The sequence below is a fragment of the Notothenia rossii genome (genome assembly GCF_949606895.1).
Source record: "Notothenia rossii genome assembly, contig: scaffold_191, whole genome shotgun sequence".
NCBI classification, from domain to species: Eukaryota; Metazoa; Chordata; class Actinopteri; order Perciformes; family Nototheniidae; genus Notothenia; species Notothenia rossii.
The window spans coordinates 28,930-43,047 of record NW_027640202.1 but is presented as its reverse complement, the minus strand read 5'-3'; the positions used below and the strand labels follow the sequence as shown (position 1 = coordinate 43,047).

Here is a 14,118-nt window from a genome sequence, read left to right as displayed (position 1 = left end):
GTGATGCCAAAGGAAAAGTCAGTGGATCACTGAAGTCCACTGGGAAGTATGAATGACTCTATTACTAATACTCACAATTTATGAAATAGTTGTTGAGATATTTCAGTCTAGACCAAAGTGTTCATTGCTTCAGCAGTGTAGCAGGATTGGTGTTAAAGATAGTATAATTAATACTCTTTGTACTAAACAGTAAATTAACATATCTTAATAGGATGTGTCTGTACCTTTTATATAGTCTATGGTCTGTACTCATCTTCTGCAAATACGCGTCCTTGGACACCTACTGTACGGTCAAACAGAAAACAGAAACAAGTTGTATGAAGATTTTAAAGTTAGACTTTAAGGTCATATAATGGAGAAATACTCATCTAAGCTTAATAGTATCAATAGGATCACATCAGACTCTCATAAAGAGAGGTTCATTTAAATAACTACAATGGTCCAAGACTGGAATCATTAAAAAAAAACTACTACTGAAAAGCATATACTGTAAGGGACATGGAAAGGAAGTAGAAAGGAAGGCACATCCTCTGCAGAATCCTTAGGAGAGACAATTCAAAGAGAGGTGTTTCTTTGAAGAGATAGTGATTCAATAGCTGCAGGAAAATGGTAATTGTAAAAGAATTAAAGAGCAATGGTGCATGTTAGAAAGCATTGCCCAGACAGGGATTAAGAAAGGCACTTAGTTTCCAGCTTATTAGTCAAACTAGATAAACGTAATAAGTTATGACATCCTGAGTTCATGAAGTTCCCCTTATTTGGATTTGTTGAGAATAAATGGACATTTTGGAGGCTGTACAGCAGTTTGTATTGTACTGTACACTGAAAGAGAACTTTCAAAAGCCATGTCTGTGGGTTCTTTTGCGCGCATTGTGGGCAGATGGTTGAAAGGAGGCCATCTCTTCAAACTGGGACATCTACGTCACGCGTGGAAAAAATAGGAAGTGATCATCAGGTGGTAACAGCGCCGTCCTCACTTCACTTCCTTGTTTCACAGTTTCACAAACAGCAAGAAATTGATCGTGCATAGAAATGGCTTCACAATTAAATAATGCAGAATAAGGCGTGTTACTAGAACATCTTGGAAACACATGTGTTTGCTTTGGAAACAGTTGAAAGTGGCATTTGGAGAATGACCTTGTCCAAGTAAAAACGTATTTCTGTATCCGCCCAATTACTTGATCCATTCCAAAATGTAATAGCTTCCTCCATAGTCAATGCTTCACCTTTCCACCAAGTTTCATGAAAATGGGGCCAATAGTTTTTCTCTCGTAACCCTGACAAACTGAAAAATATAACCTCGTTGATGGAAGCAATGACCCGGCTGGAGGAAAATGTGGCTTCATCTGACAAAAGAAATCAGTCCTCAATACAAACCTCGGCTCTTTTTTTGCCAATCTCTTCCTCACCCCCCTCTTGCATTGTACACAAACTGGAGCATTGTGTAGCATGTGGTGCAGAGAGTGAGTCAGACTGCCCACCAGCTGTGAGCCCGGCTAGGGGAGGAGTGCAGATATTTCATGCAGGGGGATTTACACGGCTGTTAGGATGGAGGCCAACTAGCAGCTATGAAAATGGACTTCATGTATACAGCAGACATATTTAGATGACTGTAGTAATATTAATGCTCTCTCTGAACACCTACACATATTCACATCAGCATCAATGAAAGCAGTGGTTCTGGAAATGATCCCGCATGTTGGCGTATGGATGTCTCAGTGGGTCTCAGACAAATCAATAATAATAATCGTGTTTACTCTACTTATATTTTCATTCGTGTCATAGGAATGAATCATACAATGAACAGTTATCATCGAGGACAGTTTAAGGTCATGTCCTCAGTATTGTGTCTGGGAATTTTGACTTTGATGTGAAATTATAATATGATATTTTAGTGTCAATATTCTTATAATCATTTCAGAGCTTTTCAGTACATGTATAACTAAATAAAAAAAATTGCATGTTTTCTGAAACATTCCCAGGAAAATATAACTATAACGTATAACTAAATAAGCAATGTATGATTATTGTCATTATTGATTAATCTGCAGACTATTTTTTTAAATAATGTATTCATCATGTGGCCTTTATAATGTCAGAAAATAATAAATAATGTCAATTTCAGTTTAAATGTTTTGAGATCCAACCCAAAAATATTCAGATTAATTTAAAAATAGGATATCTCAATCATTTTGGCTGAAAAGATAATTCTTTATACCATTTTTGCATGGAAAATTACCTTAGCTTTGTCAATTGTCTTATTTAATATTTGACTTATCTTCGTAGCTCTTATGTGAACAGATTCATATATAATATATTTAATATATAATGTGGAATAAGTATACATTATTGATTTGTGTCTATGTAGGCGTGGTCAGCTCTAAATAATATGGATGTCTGATCTCCTAAGTATTTGCAATATCTGCTCTGGCCTCTATGCATAGGAATGTATTAATGTGTGTGTTTCCTCGCGGCACAAACAAACAGCACTTGCCTCATCGCGTGCCACCCGGCTGAGAGCCTATTATCTAATTAGAGAAAAGGGGTCGTCCTTGACACGGCAGTTTGCCAATTAATAGATGAACACCACGTGAATGTGCTCCCTTACTTAGATCCACGTAAATCGGCCTCTCGTGTCCTCACAGATAAATACAGTGTGTGTAAAAGGGAGAAAAAAAATCTACGTATGAAAAAAAGAGAAAGAGTTATAACATGCACGCCTTGGTGAACGCCTTCATGCGCTGCCTCTCCTTCCTGCTGCCTCCCTCTTGGCTTTGTGTCAGCGTGTGCTTGTGGGCTGGCAGTGAGAGCGAGGAGCCCAATCCCAGAGCTCGTTTCAAAGGCAGTAAGCCTCTTACATATGAGGAAGTAGCACCACTAGCAGCGGTAGAAGCCCAAGGAGGCTCCAGCTCGGTGTCTCCAGCTCCTGCAGGCTGCGTCTCGCTGGCTGCTGCCTCAAGCCCCTCCGCTCCACAGGCCTGGATCGGGGGTCTTTGGCAAGCCGTGGAGCGCGTCTTCGGAGCCCCTTGGGTCCTTCTCCGCCATCACTGGTGCCCGAAGAAGCGTCGAGCAGCTTTACGCGCCCCGTACCCTGTGTGTGCCTTCGAGCCGAGCGAGAGTAGAGGTTTCCAGGGAGGCATTTCTGCTTCTGCTGCTTCTGGAGGCACCTTGCCTTGTTCCGGGAACATGAGCGGGTCCACGGAGAGCCCCATCCTGAACCAGTGCGTCCTGGATGCGTCAGCGGAGCACGGCTTCGATGAGGTAATCACCGTGGATCAGCACTCTCAGGAGATGGGGACGGTGACAATCACTGTGGCCATCCAGGCGGCGGAGGAGGACGAGGAGCCCGTGGAGGTGTCCCCGAGCATTATTGACTTCCTCGGGGGCAGCTGTAGTGAGGACGAGTACGGGAGACATGACAAATCCAGGTTTGAGTCTCTACTTTGAGTTGTGCAGGGACGCTTGGGGTAACAGCAGTAACAGCAATGAGGTTAAATGCAAGTCAATTATCTCAATTGGTTAATAGGAAACCGTTTCCCTGGCGTTGACACACTTGGGAATTAGGCCTACTCAGATCTTGTTCTTAAGTAAAATTAGAAATACCACATTGTAGGAATTCTAAGTAAAAGTCCTGCATTGCGAATGTTACTCAAGTAAAAGTATTAGCATCAAAATATACTTAAAGTACATAAAAGTAGGCCTACTCATAATGCAGATTGGGCACTGTTCTAATAATTATATATCATATGTTTTGATTATAATTATTGACGCATTAATGTGTTTATCACAGTTGGTAAAGGTAACTCATTATAGCTCATTATAATTCCTTTGTATAAGGTAGGCTTTATTTATTAAGTGTTGCTTATGTTAAATATCATTAATCCAAATCTGCAAAGTAATACAGATACATGTAGTGGAGTAAAAGTACACGATTAACCTCTGAATTTTAGTGGGGGTATACAAATGTATATACTCATGTAAAGTATTGGTATCTCAAAATTGTACTCAAGTACACTTCTTGAACAACATTACTTTACACCATTGGGTAAGAACAATAAAGGTACATTTAGGGCAATAATCTCATTTGGTCAAAATGAAACTTCTTCTGGTTTCAACACCCTTTTACTTCCATATTTATCAAAAGTGTTGGGTATATAAATGTGAGTACAGTCCATCAAACAGAGGAAGACTGGGTTCAACAAAGACAAGACAAACCTGCTTTGAGTTTCTGCTCTAAACAAGAATCAGAATTCCTTTTATTCGTCCAACAGAGAGGAAATGTACATTCGGCAAAAGTAAAGATCATCTAATTTGGCTAAAAATAAACTATTTTCCTGTCTTTGACACACTTTTATCTCCTTATTTCTCAAAGGTGTTATGTGAGTCAATGTGAGTAAAGTTCCTCAAATAAAGGCAGAGTGGGTTCAGTGAGGTTACAGGGTGAGTGAGGGGTTTCCTGCTTTGCATCGATGGTTATGCATCCTAAGCATTCCATCTGAGTCAGGTTTGATAATGTATTAGCCCTGCCGGCACATGCCGCGTGGGTACATTTGGGGTTTTTCCCTGGAAGAATGCCAGTAATGTAGAAAGAAGCTGCACAAATAACTATAATCATGACAGGTGTAACAAAGAAACACTACAATGGTTAAATAGGGCAATAAATGACCACAATTGGGTGTGTACATCCTCAGAAATGCCTGAGGGCTGTTATTATCACCCCGGTTGGGAGGGTGTAACCACCTGTAGGCACCTGAGAGACAAAGGATTGCACCTTCACTTTAATCCAATTCCCCTGCATCATGGCCGGCTATTTTTATCCTCCAGCCTATAAGTTCCCTACACTCGGACTGCGTGCGCAAAGAGTGAGTCAGTGACAGAAAGGCCAGTGGGGAGAATAAATCTCTCCGTCCATCGCAAGCCTGCAGGTCACACCTTAATGTTGCTGTGACTTAAAGAGCTGCTGCAGCACCGGATACACAGGAGGCATTCAAAGATCATTAAACATCTGAGAGGAAGCAAGTGTTTGTTTCCAATCAGATAAATTCAATCTGTTTTTATGCAGATATCTTTCTTTGTCTTAGCTTGTATTGTTATATCCGTCTTTGGATTTGAGTCACACACAATCGTACATCTTAAGCATACATTTAATCATATCTGGAAAAAACACCATGAAATCATCACAGAAAAATGTTCAACAACTTAGAAAAACAATGTTTATTTGTCTCCAAACATTGTTCCATATTTTTACAAGAATCTTCTACATTAATCTCAAAAAGCGAGATGATTTATATCAAATATTCTTTTGTCTCTCTCCTCAGTTTGTGTGTGTGTATGCTCTAGCATTTATTAAAACAAATCAGGGAGCATGTACTGATAAAGAAAAGTGCACTGTCAGCATGTTGCTGTTAATATTCCTGCTACTTTCCTCCAGAGACTTCTCTGCAGCACTCACACGGAAGTTAATTAACAGCATATCTCTGCTGCATTTTCTACAATTGAAATATTAAAATGAGGTATTGACAGTGAAGGTATTCTCTCTAAAAGCCTCGTCTGTATATCTGAAGTCCTGCAGTTTGCTGCGCGGTAGGTCAGGCTGGAGAGCTGTTGACTGAGGGTGTGCGCGGGAGGAAAAGGAGGGGAGGACGTGATGAGTCATCCACGAAAATTCATTCAGACCCTCACTGTAATCTGCAACAAAGCTACCTGCCACGCAGCTTCACACAGTCGCCTCACTGAGATCTCATTGAGCCCTGAAAGCTTCAGCTGTGCAGCTCTGGTACCAGTCTTGGTGATTCCACCATTCTCTGAGTGGGAGGGAGAGCCTGTGACTCTGCACCCTTCAGATGGAGAGGGCATGGCAGTTTGAGGGCTGGTGTTACGCCAAGGTCTGGGGGAGACGCAGCTTGGGAAATGTAAGATGAGGAAGCATTTCTGCCAAATCCTCAGACTTATTGTGTTAACGAAAGGGAAATGTGCAACAGTCAGAGAGCAGCGCTGCAACCTCACATTGTTTCCGTCATTGATTCTTTTCTCCATTCGTCGTTTAGTCTATTAATGTCCGAATATAGTGAAAAATGTCCATCATATATTCTCAAAGGCCAAAATGATGTGTATTTTTTTTAATAAGTCACAAACTCTGGCTTATTGGGTTTGAACCCATATGGGAACATACGATAAGATGGACCTTAATTGATCCCGGTTGAAATTCAGGAGTCATAGCAGGAGCAGAATAGAGATGGGATAGTAAACATAGATTATATCTCGTAATTGTGTTGTTCTTGGTTTAAAGTCTTGAAATCATGTACTTTATGAAAGTAATTATTAGCTTGTTTTTAAATATAGACTTTGTATTTTATCACCTCTAAAAGCACTTGATCAAATACATTTATTATATCTTTACTCATTTCCAGATGGCATAAAAAAAATCCACTTTTTTCAAAAGTCAGAGCAATATCTTTTTGTAAAATTGAGGAAAGACCCTTACATGGGATTTTTTGAATGTCTTCCATATCAAACATTTTTGTGCATAGTGTATGTGCGCACATCTTTTGATATTCAACTTAAACTATGACTTCACAGATCCAGGATTGTGCTCCTTGTAGTTTCTGTGATGCAGCCCTTTATCAAACTGTGTTTTTCCTAAAATATAATGAACTTTGTAAAGCGAAAATAGTCCCTTGTGTCCTAAAGAACAAAAAGGATTTCAAAATGCTGTTGCAAGAAGACATTGGTTTTAGAAACATCTTTAACGGAGAAATGAAATCTTGTTTGGCTAAAAACCTCCTTTTCTGAGATTTTCAAAATGTTGAAACACATTTGGTGATAATCAATGTGTTGACTTATCTTTGCTGCTCTATAAAAAGTTTAGGCAAGGCAAGTTTCTTTTATATAACACGTTTCAACACATGTCAGTTCAAAGTGTTTTACTACATTGTAAAACATTAAGAGCATTAAGATGAAGTGCAACAGAAATGACTTTTAATGTAAAGCATTCTAATGTTTTATTGATACAACAGGAAGAGCTGACCATGACTCGTATTCTGTTCACACTGGAAATCCCCCTTTAGACAAATGTTAAAATGTGTGATATTTGGCTTTATAAATGAACTTTGATTAACCATGACTCACATTCTGTACAAACTGAAAACCCCCCGTGAGGCGAATGTTAAAATGTGTGATATTGGGCTTTATAAATGAACTTTGATTGACCATGTTGTCATCACACAGCGGTGCAGGGACCAGCGGGGGGGAGCTGGAGGAGGACAGCTGGCAGCCCCCAGACTCGGAGCTGATCCAGAAGCTTGTGGCTCAGATCGAGTACTACTTGTCGGACGAGAACCTGGAGCATGACGCCTTCCTGCTGAAACACGTCCGGCGTAACAAACTGGGCTTCGTGAGCGTCAAGCTGCTCACTTCCTTCAAAAAGGTGTGTGTGTGTGTGTGTGTGTGTGTGTGTGTGTGTGGACAGAGTGAATACACATACTATACAGAGACGCTGTTTGAGAAACCAAAGTGAGTTTGGAACGTTGAACAATGTAAATCTATTCTAGTAGAACTCAACAATGGAATTATGATCAGTAGAAATGGCCATGACATGGGAGCTTTAATGCTTTGTCCTGATTTAGCTGGAAATAACACGCAGCCTTTGTAGTTTTGGGAACAGTGTTCACCCCTCCTGCTGTACGTGTGTGCGAGGCCATAGGCGGCTCAATTAAATCAATCAACTGAGGGGGAGGCAACTTCATGTGGACATTCAGTAATTATATATTATGTTGCACATTAATGTTCCTGAGCTGATTTCTGACTGAATATAATGTCCAGCCACAGATTTACATACTAGACATTTGATTGCAGATCAAAATGCACACGTTGGAGTTAAAGCAGGGTTGGGAAGATGTGTTAAATAGCTATTTCTAATTCCCAATGACGTGCAGAGTCATGGGAAATGAATTGAACAACTTGCTCTTGCTAGTGTCAACATGACTAGGTGTTTGGGGTGCAAGGATTTTTATCACAACGATTCACAACAGCTGCTGTTACTCTGGCCTGTGCATGAAGACTTGTTTGGTTGTTGTGTTTAAAAAAAAAAAAAAACTGTTAATGCCACGAGGGATCCAAGTCCAAACACGAACACTCACGCTCGTTTTTAATGTAAACAATGATTCACTTTGAGGCTTGAGGACACGGTGAGGCATTTTAAATCCAAGCTGATGACACAGTGATGGAGGTGAAACCAGGATGTTTGGTCCAGATATTTATTCAGGAAGTGTGACCGACAGTGATTGATTTCTTTATACTATAACTCCATAACTCAAGGTGAGATGCTTCAGGCAATTCATTTGAGGCCTTTTCTTTTAAAACAATAAATTAGAAAATGCGTGATTTCCATATATAACCATAAAACTTGAGGAAGCCTGTCTTAAAGGGCCTTTTATGCTCATTCTCAGGTTCATATCAGTATGTAGTGTCTCTACTGGGACATGTCTCCACGCTTTAATGTTCAAAAAGCTCTATTTTTCTCATACTGTTCTGAGCTGGAGCACCTCTTTTCACCCTCTGTCTGAAACTACTTTCCAGTTTTATTCCAATCTATATTCTGAAGGTTATAACAGAGGCCTTTATGCATTTAGCATTTATATCCTGATTTGTAGAACACGTTGTTCCCCAAAAACACAGCCTGTTAGCCGTTGACAGTATTTCTTGATTTAATAGATTTCTGTTACTGAAACGTTAACACATTGCTTTTCAGAATTCTTTTAATACAAAACATATTAGTCTTACCGTTAGACATGACCTGGGGGAGTTTCTATGTGATGTCTATCAGGCTCAAATATTTACTCAACCACTTGTAGTGTCAAGCAGTTGTAGGGATCATTACATTACATGTCACTTTTTAGACGCTTTTATCCAAAGCGAATTACATACTCAATACTGGGAGCAATCCCCACAGGAGCAAATTGGGGTGAAGTGTCTCAGGGACACAATGAAATGCTGACTGGAGTGGGGTTTGAACCTGTGACCCCCTGATCCGAACACTGACGCACCACCCACTGCGCCACACGCCTCCATGTGACCTCATTTTTTTCCGATGTTCCTCTAAAACTACTAATCACCTCACGAGCGTTTTCTCTTTGCCGGTGAAACACGCTCTGAGACACTCGACTTTAGTTTCTAATTCATAGTTTTTGCTCACAAATTGCCACACATTTTAACACACTTTTAACAGATATATTTGCAGTGAAGCTAATGCTACCTTATGGATGTTAAATGTCTGCTATTATGAAGTTTCTATATGATGTCTAACAGGCTCAAATTGTACCCTGTCTACCTGAAGTGTCAAGCAGTTGTAGGGATAATCATGTGACCTCAGTGTTTTCAGATGTTCCTCTCAAACTACTTCCCCCTGCATCACGAGCGTTGTCTCTTTGCAGGTGAAACACTTGACTCTATGGCTTAATATATTTTTGTTACGGAATCGGATGCAAATTAGCACATATTTGACAAAATAATTCCTAGTTTGCATTTAACATTGCCTTTCAGGAAACTTTTAATACAAAACATATGAGTCTTACTGTTAGACATCACATGGAGACTCCCCCAGTTCATGACTAACAGGCTCACATGTTACCCAACCACTTGTAGTGTCAAGCAGTTGTAGGGATCATCACGAGGCCTCCATTGTTTTTCAGATGCTCCTCTCAAACTCCTTATCACCTCACCCCTATAACACTTGTCTCTTTGCAGGTGAAGCACTTGACTCGTGACTGGAGAACGACAGCTTACGCTCTGAGACACTCGAAGATCCTCGAGCTGAACGAGGAGGGTCGGAAGGTGCGGCGTAAATCTGCAGTGCCCGTCTTTGCCAGCGAGTCGTTGCCGAGCCGCATGCTGCTGGTGAGCGATCTGCAGAAGTGGCCGGAGCTAGCATCGCTCACGAAGGATAACGGAGTCAGCGAGGGAGCGGCCACTCAGCAGGAGCAGCTGATGAAGCTGTTGCTGAAAGAGTTCGGCACGTACGGCGCCATCGCCTCCGTCAGAGCCCTGAAGCCGGGGAAGGAACTGCCGGCGGACCTGAAGCGTCTGAGCGGCCGCTACACGCAGCTCGCCGCCGAGGAGTGCGCCATTGTGGAGTTTGAGGAGGTGGAGGCCGCAGTGAAAGCCAACGAAGCCGTAGGGTGCGAGGATGGAGGCACCGGGTCCCTGGGGTTTGTTGCGTTTTCTATCATTTGAGGAAGGAGTAGCCGAAAAGAATCCAGGAAGCTTCTCGTCAAGTTTATTTGTTTACTCCACACATGGCAGTTATTTTAAAACAAAACATGTACACTAATGGCGCTTTTCCACTGCAGGGCCTCGCACGGCTTAGTACGGTATAGTTAGGCCTTGGTAGGCCAGGCTCACTTTATGCTGCGTTTCCATTACAGTTTAGGAACTGGGGCAGTAGCTGGGTCATTCCAGAATTGGAGGACAATTTAGACACCCAACATTTTTGAAAAATGAACCTTTTATTTTATAATTTTTTTGTTTGTATTTAGGAAAAACAGATAATGAATCATCCAAAAAAGTGATTTGCCCAGCTTGGCATCAAATGTATATTTTCCAATGAAGAATTACCCCTGTTACTCTAATTATAGTAACAGGGTTGAAAGTAACAGGGTTGAAAATCAATGCTAATTTGAGCTTTAACCTCAGGAATTATTGCTAGATGTAGCATGTAATGCTACTTTCAAGGCAAGGACAAACTTGGATATCTAATGCAAGAAAGATAACTTTGAAATGAATATGCTTTATTCTGATAATATCAGTAACAGGGTTGAGTGGGTCAGAGTGCCAGACTCTTTTAAGACCGAAAAGATTGTAAAAATATGAAAAATAAAAGAGAGGACTTAGTTTTGGTCTACCCATGGCACTAGCACATGGCTTGCTGATGTCCTTTCCACTGTGTCATCTGAGTTACAGTTTTTTCACTTCCTGTGCCAATCTAAAAAGGTTTGGGTAACAGGGTTGAACGCATGTTGAGGGACACACCTTCTGTGCAAAATTACTGTTATTTAAAATATGTTTATGATTTAACAAATTGATTTTACCTTTACAAGAGACATATATCAATAGAATAATACCAAAAAAAGTAAATAAAATCCCTATTTTAAATGTTATATTTGACATGCAAGTTGGTCACCAAGAAGCAGGGACAATAGTAAAATGCCATTTTAGAGTATGTTCGAGAGCTATTTGAAATTTAAATGATATTTTGAAACCACTTTTTCGACAACTTTATATACATTTTGTCTCAAGACAAGTATGTTTAACACAACAAGTGCATGTTTTAGCATTTTGGGCATGGATTATTAGATTTGTTATATGGGGGACATGAAATGTCCGCCAATTCTGGAATGACCCAGCTATAGTAACTCAGTGTAGGCGGAGCCGTGACGTCATCTTGCGAAACACAAAACCAACATCAGCCGTTAGCTGTTAGCCCTCAGAGCTCACAGCTCCTCATATCTGTTCAGAAACTGGACAAAAGTTAAACAAGTACAAACCAGACTGTCTGTCATGGCGAATACAGTCGCTGGTTTATTTATGTCTGTAGGCCGTTGTTGTGAGTGTGGACGGTCGGAGCATATACTGCGTTAGCTTAGCCAAACTCCATTCAGAAAACAAGCATTTTAAAAGGTTTTTCGCCTGCCGTCTGTCTGCAGACTTGTCAAAGCATTAATTCATGGTTTTTACTAACCGGTATCAGTATGTTGTTACTTCGGCATCATTTAGAAATTACAATTAAATCACGGTCAAATATGTTCATCTTGTTGTAGTTGCCAGCGATTCTCTCACTAGTTTAGCATACTCAGCCCGGTTGTTGGCCCGGAAAGAACCTCGATTTTGGAGAGCCAGAAATACTGTGAAAAAGTACCCGTTAGCCAGAACTACCCCAATTCGAAACGCAACCAAAAACGGGCCGGGCACGGCACGCTTAAACTGCGCTCCGCGCTGTAGTGGAAATGCGCCATTATACTGTTTTTTTTTATTTATTTATTTATAGCGCATGGTGGAAAGGAGCAGGGAGAAGAAAATCTTATTTTACCTGCCCCTTCTTAAAAAAAGAATTTAAAAAAATGAAATGACCATAAAAAAGCAATATTCTTTCGGTCACAGTTGCTTACAAATACTGAAAGATAAAACCAGAACACAAACAAAAGTCAACTTCATACGGTCTAATTTGGTTTCTTTATATATTTTCTTAAACATAAACATTTTCTTCATTCGGCAAAGAATTTCACTTCTCTGCTTTAAAGTAGTACGTGCAAACTGATGCTTAAAATTCTATTGAATAAAAAACATCCTTTCATAACAAATGATATGGCTAAACAAATGACCTAATAAAACACATAGTAATAGTTGATATATTGATTCTTCTCACAGGTTGAAGGTGGTCCTGATCGGCACCAAGCCTCCCAAGAAGAAGGTCCCGAAAGAGCGTCCTCGGGAGGAAGGAGGGATGCGTAAAAGTCGCTCGCTGAACAGCAGAGTTCGTGAACTTCAATATCACGGAGACGACTCGGCATGCAGCTCCTCGGAAACCGAAAGCACCCCGACGTCCCCTCGCCTCGCCAGGAAGTCCCAGTCCTGCAACAAGCTGAGCCCCACCACCGCAGGGGTCAACTTCCAGCAGAACAATCACCTCAGTCCTGTGATTTCTCCGCGAAACAGCCCCTGGTCGAGCCCCCGTGCCAGCCCCTGTGCTCAGAGGAAATCCCCCCACAAGTCTCCGTTAGCCAGCGAGGGCCGTCTGAGCCCTGAGGCGGGGCGCCGCTGGGCGGATTACTCGTCGGACAGTAGCCTCACACCCTCGGGGAGTCCGTGGGTTCAGAGGCGTAAACAAGTGGCGTCCCAGGAGAGCAGTCCGGTGGGCAGTCCCATGATGGGGAGGAAGATGCAGAACGCAGATGGTCTTCCTCCGGGGGTCACGAGGCTGCCCAGGGGTCCCGACGGCACCAGAGGATTTCACTTTGTCACCGTGGCAGAGCGAGGAAAAAGCGCCGCGACTCAGACTTGATCATGTGAAGCATCCACTCCTTCTTATCCCCCCAGAAAGAAAAAAAATTGGAATTTTGAGCAGTTCTTGAACCCCCTCCCCTTCCCCCCACATTTGAGACTGTAGATATATTTTTGTTGAGTGCATCAGTTTTCAGTCTGTTATATTTTTATACGACGTTTTGAGTTGGCTGCATTAGTGATTTACTAATGGACATTTGAGTGAATGTAAAGTGATCTTGCTTTTTGAAATGGACTTTCAACTCCAATGTGGTTTAATCTTGTTTTACATAGGGGAGGGGTGGAAAAGGGAATTTCACTTTAACTTTTTTATTTGATTGAAAGTGTCCTCTGTCTTGTGTGTAAAAGCTCACAACATTGTCTGTGGATGGTGTGTAAATGTAAGTAATGTAAGTGGCATAGGTGCATGGACCTGATAGAGATATCACCATATGCCTTTCTGTATTCGTCTACTGTGAGTTCACTTTTTTTTGTATATGTTATTTAAACTGAGGCCATAAGGTTGGTCAGTTAAATCTGGGACATGATGTTTCTTAGTTTATATTTTGCCTTTTTTAATTTGCTGAACGCTCTAAGTTGGGATGGTCTCCTCCCGCCTGTTAATTTGTAGCTGCTTTATTTATTATTTTAGCTTTTTTTTTTATTTTCTTGGCATCTGTTTCCATCAGTCTAAGCTCTCGGTGAGATTCAGGGGATGTTCAGGTCAAGCAGAAGGAAAAGAAAAATGCTCTTATGTTCCTGCCTTTACATCTGAGCTGGGGTATTTGTACATTGAGATTCCTATTGTACAAATAAATCACTAAAATTGCAATTTGGCCTGATTTTTCTCTTTGTGGCGCATTTTGAGATATTCAAGGTTTTAAAACGATCCATTCTTATTCATGTTTCTATTTTAATATGAGAGTGAGATACTGTTGCTGTGCCAAGCCTGTAGAAGCAGTTCCACAATTGGAAAGCAGAATTGGCTCACTTGACTGTTTTTTTTGTAATGGCTTGCACAGATGGGAGCACAAGAAATATGATGGATTATAAAATGTATCAATCTTCGACAAACATGGAAGACCA

General features: G+C 41.1%; 1 protein-coding gene across 1 annotated transcript; it reads left to right on the top strand.

Annotated features, from left to right (window-relative positions):
* Nucleotides 1-2,581: 2,581 nt before the first annotated feature.
* larp6a (La ribonucleoprotein 6, translational regulator a) lies at nt 2,582-13,864 on the top strand. Its single transcript, XM_079695132.1, has 4 exons — nt 2,582-3,428; nt 7,228-7,426; nt 9,745-10,205; nt 12,421-13,864. Exons 1-4 carry the CDS (start codon nt 2,713-2,715, stop codon nt 13,052-13,054), a joined length of 2,010 nt encoding a protein of 669 aa, XP_079551258.1. The 5' UTR covers nt 2,582-2,712; the 3' UTR covers nt 13,055-13,864.
* The last annotated feature ends 254 nt before the right edge of the window (nt 13,865-14,118 follow it).